The following is a 24,014-nucleotide window of genomic DNA, read 5'->3' on the forward strand; positions in this document are numbered from 1 at the left end:
TGTGTGTGTTTGTGTGTGTGTGAGGAATGCAATACAGACAGTGAGCCCATTTATATTTCATATGCAGCTTGTCAAACAAAAATGCTAACTCTAAATGTTTGCAGCAGAGCTGATGTACACTGTGTGCCATACCTTACTCCACAGCCTCATGGTCTGACGAGCCCTTGGGAGAGATAGGCTCTAGCACATTTTAAATCACTGTCGATGTGAAAATGATGCATCTGCAATTTGAGAGTGATCTCACGCTGGACTGCAGGTTGCAACGAAGCCTTGTGGCTTTTTATAATAAATAATTAATGTTGTTTTCCTATACCTGGGTACCTGCCAGCTATCCCTCTGTGTGATTAATTACTAATTCTTGAGATCTGGACATGGCCAGCATTTATGGTCCTTCCTGTTGACTGGGTCAGTCTTGAATTTGATGCCATTGCCATAACATCAGCGCTTGTTGAGAAGATTCTTCCATCCCCCACTAAACATCCCCTCAACACTAACACCACAACCCCCAACTTCCACTCTCCTCCATTGCTACTTTCACCATGACTTCCAATTACCCATTCCAGACCTGAGCCAGTTCCAAACCCCTATCAATGCTGTCTGTGTTTGTGTTCCTCCTGCATTCAGGTGGTCCTTATCCAGCCCCTGAGATAGCTGCTGCTCCTAGTAGGAGGAATGATGCATTGTTTTAAACTTGCTCCCAAGGTGGGTAACCACAGACAAGTCAGTCTGGTGTTAATCACAGCTAAATGTTAGGCCTTAGTTTCAATGGGCAGGGGGAATGATGGATGAGATACCAATACTGAGGTCAGGATGATGGGTAAGAGCCTCTTCCTGACTTTTAGTCCCTTATGATTTGACTCCAGGTCTGACTCCAATACAAAACAGAAATGACAGGCCAGCAGTGCAGAGTAAAACATTAACTCTTCAAAATGTAATGGGAAGTTATGTTGATGTCATGGGAAGTCATGTTCACATGATGATGGAAATGGGAAGAACTGCCTAGACCTTGCTTCTCATGGGGTCAGTGGGGGTCAGCAAGTCAAAACACTGCTCCAAAGATGGAAAGTTAGTTAACTGATAGGAATTGAAGAGTTAGGATTGAAGCAAGTATAGTTTTGAGTGTTTAATAACTTTGTAGGACCAAATGTTCCAAAGAAACACAAAAGCATTATCCTGTTATTCCCAGTTCCACTTAGGATAAATTGACTTAATTAACAGAGGGATGGGAAGGCATAAACCTGAGGAAGAGGCCCCACCCACTCAGTGATCCATCTGCTGTTTATCACTCATTTTCATTTCCATTTTGAAATTAATAGTGTGAGACATTCTGAAACTGAATGACAACCTGTGAAAGTGTGTGACTGACATCATTGATTAGATTCCCTACAGTGTGGAAACAGGCCATTTGGCCCTGCCAGTCCACACCGCCCCTTGGACCATCCCACCCAGACCCATCCCCCTATAAGCCAGACACCCCGAACACTATGGGCAATTTAGCATGGCCGATCCAACAAGCCTGCAGATCTTTGGACTGTGGGAGGAAATCGGAGTACCCGGAGGAAACCCACGCAGACGCGGGAAGAATGCGCAAACTCCACACAGACAATCACCCGGGGTTGGAATCAAACCCGGGTCCCTGGCGCTGTGAGGCTGCAGTGCTAACCACTGAGCCACCGTGCTGCCCTGTGTCAAGAGAACACTGTGTATCACAAAAGGGAGGGAAACTCAGGGGTGAAAGGCTGATTTCAGTGCTCTAGAGGTTATGGACAGATCTCTGAGACACTGAGAGACTTGATCTCACATTAAACAATAGCCCTCTGTCTTTCTGCATACACTTCAAGGCCAAGATTGATTACATCTAATTCTGCAAAGCCAGTTCCACAGAATTGCATTTTTATCATTATTTAATTTCACTTCTGCAATAAAGCTAACTTTCTACTTTTTTAATATACTACTGATAATGAATTTCATTGAATATTTGCTTAATGTGTCCACGCATAATGCTCATGTGCAGTACTTCAAAAAGAAACCTGCAACATTTATGCCATTCTGCATCTCAACTATAGAGGTGGAGCATGGTGAAGTGGGCATGTGGTTAATGATTTCATGGGTGGCGAGAGCCAACAGGGAACACCCTAAAAGTATTTCCATCCACTGGAAAATCCTGGGAATCTTCCAAACCTATTTCCATTGAACAATCTCAGGGACATCCTGACTCTAGTTCCAACACCGTCAATCCCAGCAACTTCCTGAGACTAGTTCCATCCATTATCAGATTAGTCAAAGGTGCATTTTCATGATTTGGGCTTCCGGGAGTCTAGTCTCCTCACAGGGATGACATGTACACCAAACCAGAACCTTACTATCAGCACAGATTGCAGCGCTGACCATCTTAATCTTTGATCTAAGATAACAAAGTGTGGAGCTGGATGAACACAGCAGGCCAAGCAGCATCTCAGGAGCACAAAAGCTGATGTTTCGGGCCCGAAACGTCAGCTTTTGTGCTCCTGAGATGCTGCTTGGCCTGCTGTGTTCATCCAGCCTCACATTTTATTATCTTGGAATCTCCAGCATCTGCAGTTCCCATTATCTCTGATGCTATGGTAAATATTGTCCTTTTCCTTTACCGTTGGTTTCAGTCTATTCTGCAAATTATGAAAAGCTGTTTGGCTGACAATCAACAATTATCCTGTCAACTAAGTGTCACATTCACTGGGACAGAGTGCTGGAAATCAAACCCCACTATTCTTAGAGTCACCACAAATGTTAAAGTTTAATGGAGCTGACAGAAATCCCAGTTTGCCTCTGACTGACTGCTACTTAGAATAAAATCAAACCATGCCAGCTCCTTCAGTTACCCTATTGTCTGAGAACTATAGACCTGTGTGTTTGCCATCAGTGGTGGGTACGTTGTTGAAGGGGGTTCTGAGAGAGAGGATTTATATGCATTTGGAGAAGAAAGAACTAGTTAGGGGTAGTCAACATGGCTTTGTATATGGGAAATAGTATCTCACTAACTTAATCAAGCTTTTGGAGGATGTACCCAAAAAGATTGACAAAGGCACAGTGGTAGGCATTGTCTCCTTGGGCTTTAAAGCCTTTGACAAGGTTCTGCATGGTAGACTAATTAATAAAGTTAGATCACATGGGATTCCGAGTGAGCTTGTAATTTGGATACAAAATTGGCTTAACAGGAAGAGACAGAGGGTGGTGGCAGAAGTGTTGTTTTCTGGACTGGGTGACTGTGACCAGCAGTATTCCACAGGGATTGGTGGTGGGTCCACTTTTGTTTGTAATTTATATAAATAACTTGGATGCAAATTTAGGAGGAATGGTTAGTAAGTTTGCAGATTATGCCAAAATTAGTGTTGTAGTCAACAGTGAGGAAGATTATCTAAGATTACAAGGGGTTCATGATCAACTGGGCCAATGGTTGAGGAGAGGCAGATGGAGTTTAATTTAGATAAAGGTGAGATATTGCATTTTGGTAAAACAAATAAGGGCAGGACTTATACAGTGAATGGTACAGCCCTGGGTAGTGTTGTTGAACAGAGAGACCTAGGGGTTTAGGTATATAGTTCTTTGAAGTTTGCATCACAAGTAGACAGGGTGACTAAGAAGATGTTTAGCATGCTTGCCTTCATTGCTCAACTTTTGAGTATAGGAATTGGGATGTCATATTTAGGTTGTACAGGATGTTGGTGAGGTCATTTTCAGAATACTGTGAACAGTTCCAGTGGTCCTGCTATGGGAAGGATTTCATTAAATCAGAGAGGGTTTGGTAAAGATGTACCAGGATGCTGCTGGGACCAGAGAATTTGAGTTATGAGGATAGGCTGGGATTTGCTTCACTGGAGTGTAGGAGATTGAGGGGTGACCTTCAAAACTTTTACAAAATCGTGAGGGGCACAGATAAGGTGAACAGCAAAGGTCTTTTCCATGGGGTGGGTGAAATTTAAAAGGGACCTGAGGGGTAACTTTTTCACACAGAGGATGGTTCATGTCTGGCATGAGCCGCCTGAGGAAGTGATAGATGCAGGTGCAGTTACAACATGGAAAAGGTATTTGGACACGTACATGAATAGGAAAGGTTTAGAGGGATATGGGTCAAACACAGGCTAGTGGAACTAATTTAGTTTGAGAAACTTTGTCAGTATGGATGAGTTGGACTGAAGGTCTCTTTCCATGCTGTATGACTCTAAGACTCTATTGCAATTCTCTTAACTTTAACAAGGTAAAATAAATGATTTATCTCACACACACACACACACACACACACACACACACACACACACACACACACACACACACACACACACACACACACGCACGCACACACGCACACAAATATTATGAACAGAGGAAGACTGTTAAATCTAATTGGGTTGGTTCCACGATCCTTTTGATCTTTCAGTGATGTCTTAACATTGTTTGCACAGTCCACAGTTCAGTTGCTGCTGTGTTAGATTCTGGGTCTTTCTTGTTGTCTTTGGGTTTTACACTTACTTCTTTCAGCGTCTGTGATATAGCTTCTTTGCTCTCTTGACAGAAAACTGGAAAGAGCAACTTTGCAGAGAATGGAGGGAGAGAGAAATTGATGCAGTTAGCTTCTGGAGGTCTCCCTGCTTGCCTCTGTTTCAATCCCCCAATAAGGGCTGTGTTAATCAATAACCTGACCAATCAGAGGGCTGTTGTTCTGCTGAGTTCTCCTGAACCCATCAAGAAAGGGTAGCAACAAAAACAAAGTTGCTGGAAAAGCTCAGCAGGTCTGGCAGCATCCGTGGAGGAGAAAACAGAGTTAATGTTTTGGGTCCGGTGACCCTTCCTCAGAACTGAGGAACAGACCTGAAACGTTAACTTTATTTTCTCCTCCACAGATGCTGCCGGGCCTGCAGAGCTTTTCCAGAAACTTTGTTTTTGTTCCTGATTTACAGCATCCGCAGTTCTGTTGTTTTTTTAAAGAAAGGGTAGCAATTTGACTGGAATCAAAGTTCCTAGAAATTAACATTGCTTCACACACACCAGCTAACTTCACCTACATTCCCAAAGCTGCAAACAATTCCTTGTACCTGCTGCCCTTTCTAAAGTAGTGTCCATAGCCCAAATATTAAAAATAGATTTGGTTTCTTCAATACAAAGGACTTAACTTTTAGTGAAGCTCTCAGGAGGGAGATCAGCAACCTGTGGAGAACCAGCAGGATTTAACAGCATGTTTATCTGTAACTTTTAACCCAGTCACTTCATTGACCTCTGACTTCCAGATTTCCCATCTAATAAGAATAAGCAGGCATAATGTCAATTCTCATCAGTTTAATCCAATTTCAATATTTAAAAGAGGTCTTGCAAATGCCAGCGTTGATGTATTTTTGAAGAGTTATGAAACAATAATTTGTATCTATATTGTATTTTTAACACAGTGAAACATTCCATGATGCTTCACAAGAGCATGACGAAACAAAATATGATAATGAACCATATAGAGAGATGGCAAGACAATTGTGTCTTAAAGGAAGAATGTGAGGTAGACAGGTGAAATTCCAGATCAAGGGATGGACGTAACTGAAGACACAGTCACCAATGGTCAATTAAGAGTCCATAAATGTGTTGGAAGGTTGTATTAGACAAGACAGGACCAGGGGCAGAAATCAGAGGCCCCAATGTTTTTCCTAACCTAGGGCTCCAGCTCTGTGCTCACCCAATGCACTGCACTCCCTGCACATAGTGACCCTGAGCAGAGCAGGACACCCATTGAGCCCTAGACCAAAGTTTTAATGCCCTGATGTGCCCTCCTGTTCTGGGTTTGATACAAGCTAATGGTGTTGAAGGTGTTTATGTTGGAAACTGAAGTAAAACAAAAACGGCCAACATGAGGATGTCTCAGGTATGGGAAAGGCAGAACATCTTGTGAAATGCAAAGGCATATCTGCAAGTCTCCTCAAAGTCTTAGTAACAACGCCTAATTGACTAATGAAACTTGTACCTGATTGTAATTATGCAGCCAACTACATCTTTTATGATTAGGGCCTTAAATCCAGTCCAGGGAAGAGGATAGTGGCACCAAACGTCACCAAACATTAAAGTAAAAACAAAAAACTGCAGATGCTGGAAATCTGAAACAAAGACAGAAAATGCTGGAGAAATCAGTAGATCTGGCAGCATTTGTGGAGAGAGAGAGAGAGTTGACATTTTGAGCCCCAAATGCTTACCATTGTGAAAGTGATTTCCAGGGTGTTAACAGGTACAATATCTCCACAAACTACTGAAAGAGAACAACTCCTTTCTTTTTTTCTCTTAAGAGTCAAAGAATAAAAAACATCAGAAACTCAGCTACTGGTAGACAGATAGTAATTGTTATTGGCAACTATGCCTATGATGCAAATAGAACATAGAACATAGAACGTCACAGCACAGTACAGGCCCTTCGGCCCTCGATGTTGTGCCGACCTGTCATACCGATCTCAAGCCCATCTAACCTACACTATTCCATGTACGTCCATATGCTTATCCAATGACGACTTAAATGTACTTAAAGTTGGTGAATCTACTGCCATTGCAGGCAAAGCGTTCCATTCCCTTACTACTCTCTGAGTAAAGAAACTACCTCTGACATCTGTCCTATATCTTTCCCCCCTCAATTTAAAGCTATGCCCCCTCGTGCTCGCCGTCACCATCCTAGGAAAAAGGCTCTCCCTATCCACCCTATCTAAGCCTCTGATTATTTTATATGTTTCAATTAAGTCACCTCTCAACCTTCTTCTCCCTAATGAAAACAGCCTCAAGTCCCTTAGCCTTTCCTCGTTAAGACCTTCTCTCCATACCAGGCAACATCCTAGTAAATCTCCTCTGCACCCTTTCCAAAGCTTCCACATCCTTCTTATAATGCGGTGACCAGAACTGTACACAATACTCCAAGTGCAGCCGCACCAGAGTTTTGTACAGCTTCACCATAACCTCTTGGTTCCGGAACTTGATCCCTCTATTAATAAAAGCTAAAACACTGTATGCCTTCTTCACAGCCCTGTCAACCTGGGTGGCAACTTTCAATGATCTGTGTACATGGACACCGAGATCTCTCTGCTCAGCTACACTACTAAGAATCTTACCATTAGCCCAGTACTTTGCCTTCCGGTTACTCCTCCCGAAGTGCATCACCTCACACTTGTCTGCATTAAACTCCATTTGCCACTCTCAGCCCAGCTCTGCAGCTTATCTATGTCTCTCTGCGACCTACAGCATCCTTCGTCACTATCCACAACTCCACCGACCTTAGTGTTGTCTACAAATTTACTAACCCACCCTTGTAAGCCCTCATCCAGGTCATTTATAAAAATGACAAACAGCAGTGGACCCAACACCGACCCTTGTGGTACACCACTAGTAACTGGTCTCCAGGATGAACATTTCCCACCCTCTATCTTCTTTCAGCAAGCCAATTTCTGATCCAAACTGCTATATCTCCCACAATTCCATTCCTCCGCATTTTGTACAATAGCCTACTGTGGGGAACCTTATTGAACGCCTTGCTAAAATCCATATACACCACATCAACCGGTTTACTCTCATCTACCTGTTTGGTCACCTTCTCAAAGAACTCAGTAAGGTTTGTGAGGCACGACCTTCCCTTCACAAAACCGTGCTGACTATCCCTAATCAACTTATTCTTTTCTAGATGATTATAAATCCTATCCCTTATAACCTTTTCCAACACTTTACCAACAACTGAGGTAAGGCTCACTGGTCTATAATTACCAGGGTTGTCTCTACTCCCCTTCTTGAACAGGGGAACCACATTTGCTATCCTCCAGTCGTCTGGCACTACTCCTGTAGACAATGACGAGTTAAAAATCAATGCCAAATGCTCGGCAATCTCCTCCCTGGCTTCCCAGAGGATCCTAGGATAAATCCCATCTGGCCCAGGGGACTTATCTATCTTCACCCTCTGTAGGATTTCTAATACCTCTTCCTTGTGAACCTCAATCCCACCTAGTCTAGTAGCCTGTATCTCAGTATTCTCCTCGACAACGTTGTCGTTTTCTAGAGTAAATACTGTTGAAAAATATTCATTTAGCGCTTTCCCTATCTCATCTGACTCCACACACAACTTACCACTACTATCCTTGATTGGGCCTCATCTTACTTTCGTCATTCTTTTATTCCTTAAATACCTATAGAAAGCCTTAGGGTTTATCCTGATCCTATCCGCCAGCAACTTCTCATGTCTCCTCCCGGCTCTTCTGAGCTCTCTCTTTAGGTCTTTCCTGGCTACCTCGTAGCCCTCAAGCGCCCTAACTGAGCCTTCACATCTCATCCTAACATAAGCCTTCTTCTTCCTCTTGACCAGAGATTCCACCTCCTTTGTAAACCACGGCTCCCGCGCTCTACAGCTTCCTCCCTGCCTGACAGGTACATACTTATCTAGGACACACAGGAGCTTTTCCTTGAGTAGGCTCCACATTTCTAATGTGCCCATCCCCTGCAGTTTCCTTCCCCATCCTATGCTCCCTAAATCTTGCCTAATCTCATCGTCATTGCCTTTCCCCCAGCTATAACTCTTGCCCAGTGGTATACACCTATCCCTTTCCATCACTAAAGTAAACATAACAGAATTGTGATCGCTCTCACCAAAGTGCTCACCTACTTCCAAATCTAACATCTGGCCGGGCTCATTACCCAGTACCAAATCTAATGTGGCTTCACCCCTTGTTGGCCTATCTACATACTGTGCCAGGAAGCCCTCCTGCACACACTGGACAAAAACTGACCCATCTATAGTACTCGAACTATAGTGTTCCCAGTCAATATTTGGAAAGTTGAAGTCCCCCATGACAACTACCCTGTCTCTCTCACTCCCATTGAGAATCATCTTTGCTATCCTTTCCTCTACATCTCTGGAACTATTCGGAGGCCTATAGAAAACTCCCAACAGGGTGACCTCTCCTTTCCTGTTTCTAACCTCATCCCATACTACCTCAGTTGACGAGTCCCCAAACATCCTTTCTGCAACTGTAATACTGTCCTTGACCAACAATGCCACACCTCCCACCTTTTTACCATCTTCTCTGTTCTTACTGAAACATCTAAATCCCGGAAGCTGCAACAACCATTCCTGTCCCTGCTCTATCCATGTCTCCGAAATGGCCACAACATTGAAGTCCCAGGTACCAACCCATGCTGCAAGTTCATCCACCTTATTCCGGACGCTCCTGGCATTGAAGTAGACACACTTCAAACCAACTTCTTGCTTGCCGGTGCCATCTTGCGTCCCTGAAACTTTATTTCGGACCACCCTACTCTCAACCTTTTCTATACTCGAACTACAATTTTGGTTCCCATCCCCCACTGAATTAGTTTAAACCCACCTGAATAGCCTTAGCAAATATCCCCCCAGGATATTGGTACCCCTCTGGTTCAGGTGAAGACCATCTTGCTTGTAGAGGTCCCACCTACCCCAGAAAGAGCCCCAATTATCCAAGAATCCAAACCCCTCCCTCCTGCGCCATCCCTGTAGCCACATGTTCAACTCCTCTCTCTCCCTATTCCTCACCTCACTAGCATGTGGTACGGGCAACAAACCAGAGACAACAACTCTGTTCGTCCTAGCTCTCAGCTTCCATCCTAGCTCCCTGAATTTCTGCCTTAAATCCCCATCTCTCTTGTATGTATGAAACTACGAAACAAATCCCCTTGAGTGGCCTTTGAGCTCCAAACTCAGAGGACATTGATGAGGAGCCCCAAGCTGGGGAGTGTATCTCCTGATCTAGGAGCTGTACCATGTAGTCATGATTGGAAAAACAAAGAATGTCTAGTTGAATAAGGATAATCGCTTGAGTGCGCAAAAGGGTATTATTGCCGCCTTTCTGTTCAATAGTTTTGAACCACAAATTTTATTTCAAAGTCTCATTGCTCCCCCCGTCCCAACATTGTTTACCTGCCACCTGCCAAGTGGTTTTCAGCCTTGAGTGAAATGGTATGTAAAGAGTTAAAGAGGAGCAATGTGTCTCTGTGAGAGGGACTGCCTTGTGTTGGGGTCTGAAGCTGGACTGAATCAGTCTGTCCTGTCCACCTCTGGTACCAAGTCGGTGACTGCCAGTGATCTTGTCCCACCAGGTTTCTTCTCCTCTGGAGGTGCGTGAGCTGTCATCACCTTCCTCCTCCTCCTCCAGCTCTGACTGGCCTCATCCGTCATGAAATGTACACAAGCGTTTGACTTGGCATTGTTCAGCTGGTAGATGGACTTGCGGGCAATGGATTGAAAGAGTCCATAAGCATCACCAGCAGATCCCAGCGGAAGCCAAAGGCAAAAGAACAAGGGTGACCTCGAGTACCAATGGTAATGCCTTGTCATTGGATTCATTTTACAAGCGGTTTTCATTCAGGAAGCAGGAGCTACCTGAGAGGCAGCTATGAGCCTCCTGAGATACTAGCGCTCAGTTAATGCCCAGCAAGCTAATCCTCAGCCTGTAAACTTCATGCAGGAGCATTGCCTCCTGTGGACTGAAGCTCTCTGTTCATTTCCTCTGTGAGGGACAGGCAGCTAGAGGGAAGGTGAGCCTGCTTCTGCTGGTGTTGTTGTACTTGCAATGCAGAGGCATACAAAGCTATGGGCCGAGTGCTGGAAAATGGGATTAGGATAGTGCTTTAGTTTTCACTTGTGCACACTCAATGGGCCTAAGGCTCCTTTTCTGTCCTGTAGACCTCTATAATACGCTACTACTCCATCGTGCATTCAAGGGTTAAGATAGAGCTGAGTAATTTTCATCAGTGGCTGGCAGCAGTTAAATGGCAGAAACCTCCCGGGTATCAGAAATCACTGCCAAAGCAGTGTGACCCCACTCTCCAAACAAGTCCTGACTCATTGGGCCACAAATTGGCTTTTTTCACTGTTAGCACTGAGTTGTGACTCCTGTGTTTGAACAGTTTGCATAGGGAGTCACTGGCTCTGCAGCAACCAAATTTATTGATTTTGCATCAAATCAATGCAGGCAATGAGGAGACCAGAAAAGTTGTTCTCCCACCACTCCCAACCCCTGCACCACAGTACACCCCCGCCCCCACATTTTGAGGGTCTCTGGTTTCTCCAGTGTCTGCTCCAGGGGGTGCTGTGGAGCCACATTGGCCAGCCATGGAATCATAGATCACAGGAGGTGGCCATTCTGCCTGCTGTCTCTCTGCCAGCTCTCTGGTATAGATCAAATGGATCACTCTCATTACTTTTTCCCATATACTTGCAAACATTTCATCTTTGCAGGTAGTTACCCAATTCTGTTCTGAAAGTCAGCACTGAATTTGCTCCCATCCCACTGTCAGGCCAGCACATTCCAAATTACAAAGGCTCACTGAGTAAAATGAAACTATCGCTCCCCTAAATTCATGTCCTCATGATTACTGATCATCATGCCAGCTGAAACCGTTTTTTTCTTGTCTCCTGTCAATGTTCTTCCAATTTCAAACACCCACTTCTGGATTGGGTCCTGAGACCACGAACATTTTCAACGTAGATTATTGAGGTTAACTGCACTCACTGAGGAGATAGGTGGCTCACTCATACTCAGAAGTACAGACAGCGTCCCCCATTCTCGCTAAAGCTGATTTCGTTAAGTGTGTAATGAGAAGGATTTTCATTTCAGTCCATTTCACTTCTGTTATTTTAGTTTCTGCTAAAGCAAATGACGATTCCAAACTGGTCAGTTTAAAAACTCAATGAGAGTCAGGTGTATCTCATTGAAGGTATTTTTAATCAACTTGTTTCATTTTTATAGTTATTACAAACCTCTGAAACAGGTGAGGCACGAACTCAAATGTTTGATCATAGAAGCGGAGACACCACCACTGTACCACAAGAGCTCTAAACTATCAGCGAGTACTGTGGAAAGCTAAGTTTGACCCAATGATCTCTAAAGCTTTAGTCTAAAGCTCCATTAACTGCATTATTTCAGCTAATTGTTTTGTAACATACATACAGATGAGCAAATAAGCAACATGCCACAGGGTGAAGACTAGAGGTGACTGGATCCTGATTTAAGCTGAATCCAGGCAAAAAAATTATTTAATATCTTAAAAGGAATCACTAAAGAGGAAGCTAGGTAATTGCATCGGGGGAAAGGATTTGCTGTCTGGGTTTCAACAATAACTTGTATTTATGTATTGCCTTTAATGGAATAAAGTGACCCAAAAACACTGCCGAGCCTGCACCTCACCAGATCATAAAAATTAGGAACAGGAATAGTCTGTTTAGCCCCTTGAGTCTGCTCAGCTATTCAACTGGATCATGTTAATCTGACAGTCCTCATGATCATTTTCCTGCCTTTTCCCTGTAGCCATTGATTCCATGACTGATCAAGAATCTGTTTATTTCAGCCTTAAATATACACCAGTGCTCTGGAGTTACAAAGAAATTTCTCCTCATCTCAGTCTTAAATTGGCGCCCTTCACTCTGAGACTATGCCCTCTGGTTCTAGATTCTCTCAGGGGGAAAAGCAATTACCCTGTCAAGCCCCTTTAAGACTCCTAAATGTTTCAACAAAATTACCTCATTATTGTCAACTCCAGTGAGTCGAGTCCCAACCTGTTTAGGCTTTGCTCATAAGACAATCCCTCCATAACAGGAATGTTCCTAATGAACCTTCTCTGAACTGTTCCAATGAAATGATATTTTCCCATTAATGAGGGGGCTGAAACTGCTCACAGGACTCCGGATGTAGTGTCACAAGAACCTTGTACAGATGCAGTGAGACTTCCCGACTCTTATACTCTAACCCCCTTGAAATAAGGGCCAACATTCCATCAGCCTTCCCAGTTACCTGGTACACCTGAGTGCTAGCTTTCTGTGTTTCGCATGTAAGTACTGCTAAGTCATTTTCTGTTGCAGCTTTCTGTGAGTTTTCTCCATTTATGTCCTTCTTTTCTTCTGTTCTCCCTTCCAAAGTGATCAACTTCATATTTTTCCACATTACACTCCATTTATCAACTTTTTGCCCTCTTACTCAACCTATCACTATTACTCTGTAAACTGCGTGAATCTGCAATTCCACCCATTTTCGTATGGTCTGTAAATTTGGCTGCAGTACTTCTTCCAAGACATGAACATATATTGTAAACAGTTGTGGTCCAAGCAGTGATCCAGCTATACAAGTTGAAAGGAACAGACATAGGTGAGCAGTAGAGAAGAGGCAGGCAGGGATAAGCAGGCGGAGGAACATACAACATAGAAACAGAAATAAAACAACAAATTTATTGCAATTGGAAGGCTCTTTAGCGGGTCATGAGCGTACCTACTAAAAGGAGCTTTCCAACCTAATACCTTGGCCTGTGAAACAATGCTACGAGTTACAGCACTTACATTAAGTTCTCAGATGCAATAATTATACTCCTCTTTCAGGCAGTGAGTTCCAGACATCACCACCCTCAAGTGAAAAGATTTCTCCAAAACTTCTTGATTCTTTATCCAAATTATTTTAAACGATGAGTTCCTGTAATTGTCCACTCTGCTGATGGAAATAAATGCTTCCTATTCATTCTTTTCAATCTGTCATCACTTTCTGTGTCTTTATATAACCTCCCTTTGCCCACCTCTATTCCAATGAAACCAACCCCAGCCTATCGATCTATTCTGTTGGTTGTAGCCTTCCATTCCTCTCCTTTGTACTCATTGTAGTGAGATAATATGTTTCCTGCAAGGCAATAACCAGAACTGTACAAAGTATTATAGCTGGTACTAGCTATTGGCACTAGTACAGCTGTCAACTAACTAGTGTTTTATACAGCTCTAGTATAATCTCACAGTTCAATACCTCAGTCAATGAAGGAAAAGTATTCTTTCTCCCTCCATGACTATCTTATTTACCTGTCTAGCCACACACAGAGGTCTGTGGGCATTCACTGTAAGGTCCTGCTGTTCCTGTACTTTTCTCAGCCTCTTACTATTTATTGTTTGCTGTTTGGCTGTGTTGGTGTCACAGAACATATTCTGCCAACTTACCTTTTATTTTAATATGGCCTGCAACATGTTAATCAGCAGATGTTCATTGAGTGATGGATATTGACCAGGACAGTGGGGGTAACTCCTCTGCTTTTCTTTAAAATAGTACTGTAGGATCCTTAATCCCCACTTGAGAGGGCAGAATGACTCTCAGTTTAACATATCATCCAAAAATGGACACCTCCAATAGAGTGCCAGTCTTTGTTTATGTGTGTGGGAGCCCAGGAGTGGGATTGAACCTGGGCTATGTGGTTCAGAAGTGAAAGCACTACTACAAAGCCCAGAAATGCTTTGTGCATTGCTTTGCCTTTTTGTCTCCAAATGCATTTTCTCACTTATTCAGATTGAATTCCTTCAATAGAAGCTATTTTCTGACCATTTGACCAGCTATCGTTAATTCCCTGCAGTCTGCAGTTTTCATCCTCACTAACAATACAAACGACTTCTGTATCATCTGCAAATTACTCAACCATACCAACTAGATTTAAGCTAAAATATTTTGTAAATACCATGAGAAGCAAGGGACTAAGTATTGAGTCCTGAAAAAATTCAGTGGAAAGAACCTGACTGTCACAAAAACAGCCATCTATCATTATCTTCTGTTTTCTGTCACTGAGCCAATTTTGGATCAAATTTGCCACTTGTCCTTGGGTTTCATTAACTTTTAGTTTACTCTTCAGTTTTCCATATTTGACCATGCGAAAAACCATTGACAGGAGCTACATTAAACACATTAGCTTCATTAACCATCCTAGATACATCCTCAAAAAAATTCAATCCCCAGTTAGTCAGACATGACCTTACTTAAATAAGTACTGATAGTCCTTAAATATTCTGTGTCTTTCCAAAAGAAAATTGATACGTCCCCTCAGGGCTTCTCAACTAGCTCAACCACCACTGAAGCTATATGGCAATTACTTGATCCATCTCTTCCTAATCAGAGGATCAGGTAGAGCAGAATGCAGAGCGACAAACAGCTTGATGACAACTGATATAGGTGGAGAAATAGGATGGAACAAACAGCAGAAAATGGAGAATGAGGAAAGAAGAGTGGGGGATTGAAAGCATGGAGAGTAGAGAGCATAAACAAGTGGACAAACACAGAATATTTATTATATTTATTTGTAAACTAGTTATAGACAGAGAAAATAATTGCAGCAGTTGACTTGAAATGACAATGGCATTACAATGGCTAATACTTTATAGTCTAACCACAATGTGAAGGATATGTGTGCGAATATGGCCTGTATCATCCATTGCCAATGTGAATTCATGCTCAGTACACACCAGGGTGTGCACTATAGACCACATCATATGCACTTCGCCCTGTGATATGCATAAACAGATCAAAAGGTGTAATATACCACATAATAATGGGCCAAAGAGTGTTACGTACAGTAAAACATTTGACGGTGTTATATGCAGCATGATGTACAGATCCATGTAATACATGGGAATACAAAGGTCATAATGTAAATGAAGCTTAATACCTGGGTCAAAAATGTTTATGTAGCTTAATACACACGTCAAAGCGTAATATAAAATGTAATTAACAGATTAGACTATACATGCCTCACAGGTTGAAAAGATTATTATGTAGCGTCAAACACAGGCCAGACTGTAGTGTGAAGCTTAATACACAAGCCTGACAATGTAATATCCAGTATTATACACACATCAGTGACTATAACATACAGTAAAATACACAGGTCAGAGTATGTAATATTTACTGCAATAGAGTTAGCAGTTAGAGAATGCAAAATTAAGAATAAGACACAGGTCTTTGAATGTAACATGCAATATAATGCCTATTTCATAGCATAATGTTTAACATGTTACACTGGTCTGGCAGTATAGTTTACAGCTTTATTCACTGGGCTGAAACTATCAGTTACAGCATTATACACAAGTCTTTGAGGATATGATATGCAGAAAAATGGACAGGTCTTGGAGTATAATATGCAGCATGTTATACAGGGCATAGAGTGACATGCACGATACTATGCAGGTCAAAGAGTTTATTATGGAGCACAATGCACGTGTCACCGAGTAATATACAGTGTCATATCCAAGCCAGAATGCGATATGCCTGCTGATATGTTGGTTAAAGTGTTTATTATGCAGCAGGTTGTTGAGTGTATCATGCAGCATAATGCACAGGTCAGGGAGTGTATAACATACTCAGCCTAGATTGTGACTCCATTTCAAGGGGTATAGTTCTATATATGAAAATGAAAAGTGTCAAACCTGTTCATAGAGCTCATTAATTGACTTAATGGCTTCCAAAAAAACAAATATCGCCAACAATCATTCCTGGTCCATCCACATCAATACTACAGTCAAGAAAACACACCAACACCTCTACTTCCTCAGAAGGCTAAGGAAGTTTGGCACGTCCGCAATGACTCTTACCAATATTTACAGCTGCACCATAGAAAGCATCCTATTTGGATCCATCACAGCTTGGTATGGCAATTGCTCTACCCAATACCATAAGAAATTACAGACAGTTGTGAACTTAGCTCAGTCCATCACGAAAACCAGCTGTCCTCCCCTTGACTCCATTTACACTTCCCACTGCCTCAGGAAAACAGGCAACATAATTAAAGACCCTTCCTAACCTGGTTAAACTTCCCTCCACCCTCTTCCTTTGGGAAGATGATACAAAAGTTTTAAATAACCTACACACATATTTAAGAACCTGTTGTTAACAGGCCTGTGAATGAACCTCTATATTAGACTTGACCTTTCTCTGCACCTCTCCGTAGCTGTAACACGGTATTTTGCATTCTGCTCTATTACCCTAATGTACTTATTTAAGACATGATTTTTCTGGTTAACAAACAAAGCAAAACTTTTCGATGTATCTCAGTACATGTGACAATAATAAATCAAATGAAATCAAACATTTCTCAGCTCATTTTAATGTACGTAGAATTTTGATCATATTAGACCCTCAGAAAGGAACAGATTAATTGCTGCGAATGTCAGTTGTCTCATGGCGCTGCATTTGATAGAAAGGAAAGGGCTTGTTTTACAGTTGTAGCTTCAACACACCTAGAGTCCTTCACAGCCAATGGCATACTATTAAAGCTCAGTCATTATTCTAATAGGCCAGCGACCTTTACACAGGAAGCTCCCACAAATGTTTTCACCCCAAAAATATCGATAATATAAGCTGTGGGATAGCTATGAACGTAATCCAAAGTGGATTCTCAGTTGATAGGGACTGTTCCCCATATCTATGGGCTCGGTGCTTGTTACGTTAATCTGGATGCCCAGCTTGTCTGCCTCCTTCCTGCTCAGACTGTTACTTACCGATGATGCAGAATGGCTTCCGCACAAAGCGAATACGACCCATCCAGCCACGATAGCGACAGCAGCAGCCTGCTGCCCAGATCCGAATGATGAACTCCAGCCCGAACACCACAATCATCACAAACTCCTGTCAGCAGAACGCACAACAAATTCAGTGTCAGCAAAGATCTGTAGCTCCGGTTGTGTTTGAGGTTCTTGACTTGCTCGCTGAGCTGGCTTGTTCTTATTCAGCCGTTTCATCACGGTGCTGCATAACATCATCACTGAGGCCTCCGATGAAGCGATGTTGTTCTACTCCACTCGGAATTTATACTGAGATAACACGGTGTGAAGCTGGGTGAACACAGCAGGCCAAGCAGCATCAGAGGAGCAGGAAAGGGTCTCAACCCGAAACATCAGCTTTCCTGCTCCTCTGATGCTGCTTGGCCTGCTGTGTTCATCCAGCTCCAACACTGTGTTATCTCATACTCTTCAGCATCGGCAGTTCCTACTATTTCTGGAATTTATACTGTCTGGTCCGTTATCGTGAGCACTGTCATTTCTGGTTTTGTTCTGTATGAGTTTGTATATGGAGCCCAATTCTATATGTTTGTTGACTGTAGTATAGGTGGAGAGCCATACATCTAGGAATTTTTGTGCGTGTCTGCGTTTGGCTTGGGCTATTATGGTTACCTTGTCCCTGTTAAAATGATGGCCTACATTGTTAGGAAAAGTTTGTCATGCTGTTTTGCTGCTAGCTGATGTTCATGTATTCTGATGGTTAGAACTATACAGGAAAGAGAAAAAGTACCTGTACAAAATCTTCACTATCAATGGATATCCCCGCAACATCAGCTGCAGATACCTACTAAAAAACAACAAAAGAGCACAATATGCCCTAATACACTGGCCACACTGATCTACATCAAGAACATATCAGAACTGACACCAAGACTCCTAAGATCACAAGGAATCAGGGCAGCACACAAGCCCACAGCCACTCTACAACAAGCACTCACAAGGATTAAAAGAATCTAATCCCACAACATGCAGAACCAATGTGGTAACGAGCGTTATATCAGACAGACAGGAAGGAAACTAGCCATCAGAATACATGAGCATTAGCTAGCAGCATAACAACAAGACGATCTTTCCTTAATATCAGTACACTTGGACAATGAAGGCCATCAGTTTAACTGGGCCAATGTAACAATAATAGCCCAAGCCAAACATAGACACTCATGGGAATTCCTAGAGGCACGGGTTCTCAACTTGTAATGCAATCAACAAAATTATATAATTGGCCTCCATATACAAACCCATACAGAAGAAAACCGGAATTGACACTGCTCACCATAACGGACTGGACAGTATAAATTCTAAGTGAAGTAGAACAGCATTGCTTCATCAGAAGCCTCACTTGGTGATGTTACCTAGCAGGGTGGCAAAACATCTGAATGAAAATAAGCCAGTTCAGCAAGCTAGTGAACAATCTCATTCAGTGTCAGTTCACAGTGACTGTTCTTGTGCAAAACAGAGTGAGCTATTGATGGAAGATAATCATCCTAATAAACAGCAATAGTATGGTATATTTAGATCAAGACAGGAAAGAATGAATACAATCAGTTGGAGTTTATCATTGTAAAAGAAATGTAGAGTCAACATATCCTCACTGGACCATTGAGAGTGTGTGTGTGAGAGAGAGAGGTGTTGATGGTTTAACCTGAGGGTCACCGTGCATCAGAAGAGGGGAGTGATTGAGAAGGAGGCCCCTTCAGGTTAACCTCAGTTGGTGACGGACTTGAACATATTCTGAAATCACTCTGCATCTCATACCAGCCAACTGATCTAACTGACCCACATATCATGACACATTATCACCAAAATAAAGCAGAAATAATCAACCAGTTGCAATCCTCAAATACATTTATCTTGGGAAAAGGAAGAGAAAGAGATGGCTCTATAATTCTGAATGAGTTTTATCGACGAAAGTATAAAGAAAGGGCTTTGAGTAGTGGGGTGTGCCAAACCAGTGACAATAAATATAAGATAGGTATCAAGAAACCCAATTGGGAATCTGGATTGGCTCAGGCTTGGAGGGCCAAAGGGCCTGTTCTTGTGCTGTAATTTTCTTTGTTCTTTGTTCTTTGAATGGGTTGCTCCACCTGAGCCGAACTGCACTGTGATATAACTGGTGATGCGGCAATCTTTTGATTCTTAGACCCTGTGCTAAATTCAGAGCTTCAAAGCCGATGAGTGAAAGGATATTGAGTCCAGCCTATCCCTGACTGGATTTCTTTTCGGTCAAAACTCCACAGGAGAGGTGTGGATCCTAACTACAGAAAGTAGGTCAGGACTTTGTCCTGTGTCCAAGTGGCCTTTAGAACAGATCACCTGTTCAAATTGTACATTTGTTCAAATATCGAACTAACCCTCCTTTAAGTGTTGTCACACTCCCTGTACTATGGCTTGGTATTTTTATAACAAGAAGCTTCTCCCATATTCTACAAGCTGCCAGTTGTCTGAATGAGTGCTGCACTGTCAGAGATGCTGTCTTTCGCACATTATCTATATCCCATCTACCTGCTTAGGCAAATGCAAAACATTCCATTTTAATGAAAAACAGGGAAACCCCCCCCCGGTGTCCCAGCCTATATCTGCCCCTCAATCAACAACACAAACAACAGATGGCATGGTCAATTTCGCATTGCATTTGGTGGGAGGTTGCTCAGAACAAATTAGTTGCTGTGATATGTTCATTGCAACACTTACTGTAAAAGAACTTCATTGGCTATGAACAGCCTTGCTAGGCTTGGTGTTTGTGAAAATGCAATATATGTAAATACAAGCCTATCACTCTGTTGCAGTACTGATGGAGCTTATGTCCGATAAACTCTCGTGACTGACATTTCAAATGATTAACACCACCAAACAACACAGCACATTCACAAAACAGTCCCTGTGACGCATATTGAAAAGGCCCAGTGACAACTTACATCTACATAGTGTAATATTCCTCAAACTGGCTCAGTGAAGCACTATGCTGAGAAATGGACGCAAAAGGAGAGTGTGAACAACACTGTGGATGGGCAATGCAACTTGAGTGCAGTCCTGTTGGACATAGTACTGAGGGAGTGCCGCACTGTCAGAGGGCCAGTACTGAGGGAGTGCTGCACTGTCAGAGGGCCAGTACTGAGGGAGTGTTGCACTGTCAGAGGGCCAGTACTGAGGGAGTGCTGCACTGTCAGAGGGTCAGTAGTGAGGGAGTGCCACACTGTTGGGTAGTCTGCATGGAGGGAGTGCTGTATTAAAGATGCATTTATTTCAAGATAAGGGTCTGACTGTGCTTTCCAGAGTAAATCCCTTGGCGTTACCTTGAATAAAAGTAGGGAAATTCTCCCTCGTGAACCTGGGAGCAATATTTACCCCTTAGCCTATGAATCTGTCAATGTATGATAGTGAATTGGGGGAAGGATGGGTGACAGGGGGTTGGCGAGTGTGTGGAATGTGTGAAGGTCAGCTGGGGAGTGCAGGATTGCTGCATGGGAGTGAATGCGTGAGTACTGGTGAGTGTGAGAGGCCGGTTGTGTTTTCTACAGAGATGAGCCAGGCTGGGGTGTGGTGGATTTGTTAATTTCTCATCTGGCAGCAGTGCTATTGTGATTCTAGCTCAATCATGACCCCACTCCAACCTTTTTTCAGTCTGCCACTTTCTGAATATTTTTGGCATTTTCTACGGCAGCAGGTTTTCATTTTTCACGATGTCCAGCTTGAACTGGGTGTTATTAATTCAAAATGCAACATCATTCAGTCTCAGCCCAAAAGTAACAGTCCCATTTCCTCCCATTTGACATGCTTCAGCAAAAAGCATCACATTTCTGGCAGCTTTCTGACCCCACTGCAGAGGGAACACACACACTAATCTGTAAGTGGTTCCTTCAGTCCGAAAGGAAAATAGAACTTAGAACAGGACCAGACCCTCAGCTTGACCTTTCACTGACGACATAGCTGAACTGATTGTAAGCTCAAAATCACATTCCTGCCTACCCCGATAACCTTTCAAGTCTCTTTCTGTCTCTATCTTAAAAATATTCAAAGATTCTTCTTTCATCAACTTTCCAGACAACATGTTCCAAAGTCCTTGATGTGGGACCTTATCAAATAACTTTTGGATTTAAATACAGTTCATCTACCAGTTTTCCTTTATCCACAGCCTATATTGCTTCTTCAAAGAAACCCAATAGTTGAGTTGAAGATATTTTCCTCTGACAAACCATACTGGCTTTTCCCAATTACCGTGAACATATCCAGGTTCCCTGCTTTAACTTGGTTAATAACAGGTTCTGACCATTTCGTAAAGCTCTCACCAGGATGAAGAGGCAACGTGAGGCAAGAGCAGTGTGCTCCGGGATTGTCGAAAGAACAGACAGAACCAAACAGCTGAAGACCAAGGAAAACCTGTGGGGACCAAATAGAGAAGATGGTCACTTAGAAGGCACGGGTATTGAGAGTGTGGGCAACTTAAAGGATATGGTCAGTCAGAGGGAATCGGCAGATGGAGTAATGGCCAGTTATTGGGGGCGGTCAGTTAGAGGGGATAGTCAGTTAGAGAGGGAGGTCAGTTAGAGAGGGTGGTCAGTCAGAGAGGGTGGTCAGTTAGAGGGGATAGTCAGTTAGAGAGGGAGGTCAGTTAGAGAGGGTGGTCAGTTAGAGGGGGTGGTCAGTTAGAGAGGGCGGTCAGTTAGAGAGGGTGGTCAGTCAGAGAGGGTGGTCAGTTAGAGGGGGTGGTCAGTTAGAGAGGGTGGTCAGTTAGAGAGGGCGGTCAGTTAGAGAGGGTGGTCAGTTAGAGAGGGTGGTCAGTTAGAGGGGGTGGTCAGTTAGAGAGGGCGGTCAGTTAGAGAGGGTGGTCAGTCAGAGAGGGTGGTCAGTTAGTGGTGATGGTCAGTTAGCGACGGTGGTCAGTTAGAGAAGGATTGGGAGTTAGAGAGGGTGGTCAGTTAGAGAGAGTGGTCAGTTAGAGAAGGATGGGAGTTAGAGAGGGTGGTCAGTTAGAGAGGGAAGTCAGTTAGAGAGGGAGGTCAGTTAGAGGGGGTGGTCAGTTAGAGGGGGTGGCCAATTAGAGCGGGAGGTCAGTTAGAGGGGGTAGTCAGTTAGAAGGAGTGGTCAGTTAGAGAGGGATGGGAGTTAGAGAGGGTGGTCAGTTCGAGGTTAAGTTTAGATGCTGGGAATAGTCTGTTAGTGGAGAGCGTCAGTTAAATGAGATGGTCAATTAGAAGGAGTGACCAGGTTAAGGGCTTTGAGAGGCTGTTAGATGCAAGGAGTGGTCAGTTACAATGGATAGTCTCTTCGAGCTGTTGGAAGCAGTCACACATCATCAAGTTATACACTGGATAACAGAAAAATAACAAACTTACTTTATCAGAGGGTTTAGACACTGAGTTTTGGGGTAACAGTACAGTAAAAGACTAAATAACAGTACAGTAACAAATTTATCAACTTCGAGTAACAGTCCTGCAGCAGACTCATTAACTTACAGAGTAACAGTTCTGTAACAGATTCACAGAGTAGTAAATTATTGAAAAATGAGGTGGGAAGATGCTGTAACAGATTCAGTAAGCTATGAAGTAGCAATTCTGCAAAATACTCTGTAAATTACAGTCTAACGGTACTGTAACTGCTGTAACAGTCTTACCGAGTTACACAGTAAAAATACTGAAACAGATTCACGGATTAACAAGTTACTGGAGAGTGAGAGAGACGAGTTACTAGAGTGTTCAAGTGGCAGGATATTGGAGAGTGAGTATGACAGGATAGTCAGCCAGAGAAACGCAATTGTACATTGTGTACTGGCTCTTTGGCTTAGTCATGTGACCTTTGCTTCTGTTGTTAGTGTGTATTAGCACAATCTCTGGCCCAAGTCTGATATCAGCTGGTGTCAGAAAAGGTGCAGTTTAAAACCTTTGTCTTCTTTGTGCTGTAAGAGAGCAATTGGCATTGAAAAAGTCAGCAAAAAAAGTCCAAGTGAATACATATGGAGAGCCAGCTACTGAAAGAAACAGCAAGAAATTTGATAACTCTACAGAGGATGGTGTTCCATTATCAAATCATCCTTTATTTACAAGTGAACAGTCTTTGACTATAGTACAGTCTCATGCAGAGTCAGGCACTACAGTGTCAGTATGTCTGCCAGGGCTACCTGCTTGGATTAGATTAACAACTCCAAACAAGAAACTCACATTTTATGAGGTCCAGCTGGATGGACTTTGTTACAATCACTACAAAAGCTATTTTTTTAAAAGAAAGCAGCCTACATTACTTGGTGAGTCAAAACAGCTGTGCATTTTCCACACCCTGTTACTGTGGAAATGAAAGAAAATATGAGATAGGGCCAGAACTTTTTCTACATTCGGTGGCAAAACTACAACCTGAGCAAGTAAGCTTAGAACCTTGTTATCAGTCCTAGGAAAACAAGGGGTACAAGATGCATTGCAGCCGTGGAGTCACGCAGGAACAGAAAAATCGGATTGCAGAGCTCTTGAAGGATTTGGTCATACATTTTGAATCCCATATTAATATTATTTATGATCAGCTTATGTTTGATTTCAAAGGTCAGGGGAAGAGAGAGACTATTAATCAGTACATGACCATATTGATACATCAGGCTGAACTCTGTGAGGTAGTATAATGGAGGAAATACCTTATTAGAGATAGGATATCCTTTAGCATAAGGGACATCTCT

General features: G+C 42.8%; 1 protein-coding gene across 1 annotated transcript in view; it reads right to left on the minus strand.

Moving 5' to 3' along the window:
* Positions 1-24,014, minus strand: part of LOC125452219 (potassium voltage-gated channel subfamily KQT member 5-like) — a 259,961-nt gene that overhangs the window by 51,702 nt on the left and 184,245 nt on the right. Inside the window, exons 2-3 of the mRNA XM_048530372.2 lie at positions 21,643-21,733; positions 17,297-17,423 (exon numbers count right to left, since the gene is read on the minus strand). Of these exons, the coding sequence (XP_048386329.1) occupies positions 17,297-17,423; positions 21,643-21,733 (218 nt within the window). The remainder of the gene's footprint in view (positions 1-17,296; positions 17,424-21,642; positions 21,734-24,014) is intronic.

Source organism: Stegostoma tigrinum, chromosome 4 (assembly GCF_030684315.1).
Source record: "Stegostoma tigrinum isolate sSteTig4 chromosome 4, sSteTig4.hap1, whole genome shotgun sequence".
NCBI classification, from domain to species: domain Eukaryota; kingdom Metazoa; phylum Chordata; class Chondrichthyes; order Orectolobiformes; family Stegostomatidae; genus Stegostoma; species Stegostoma tigrinum.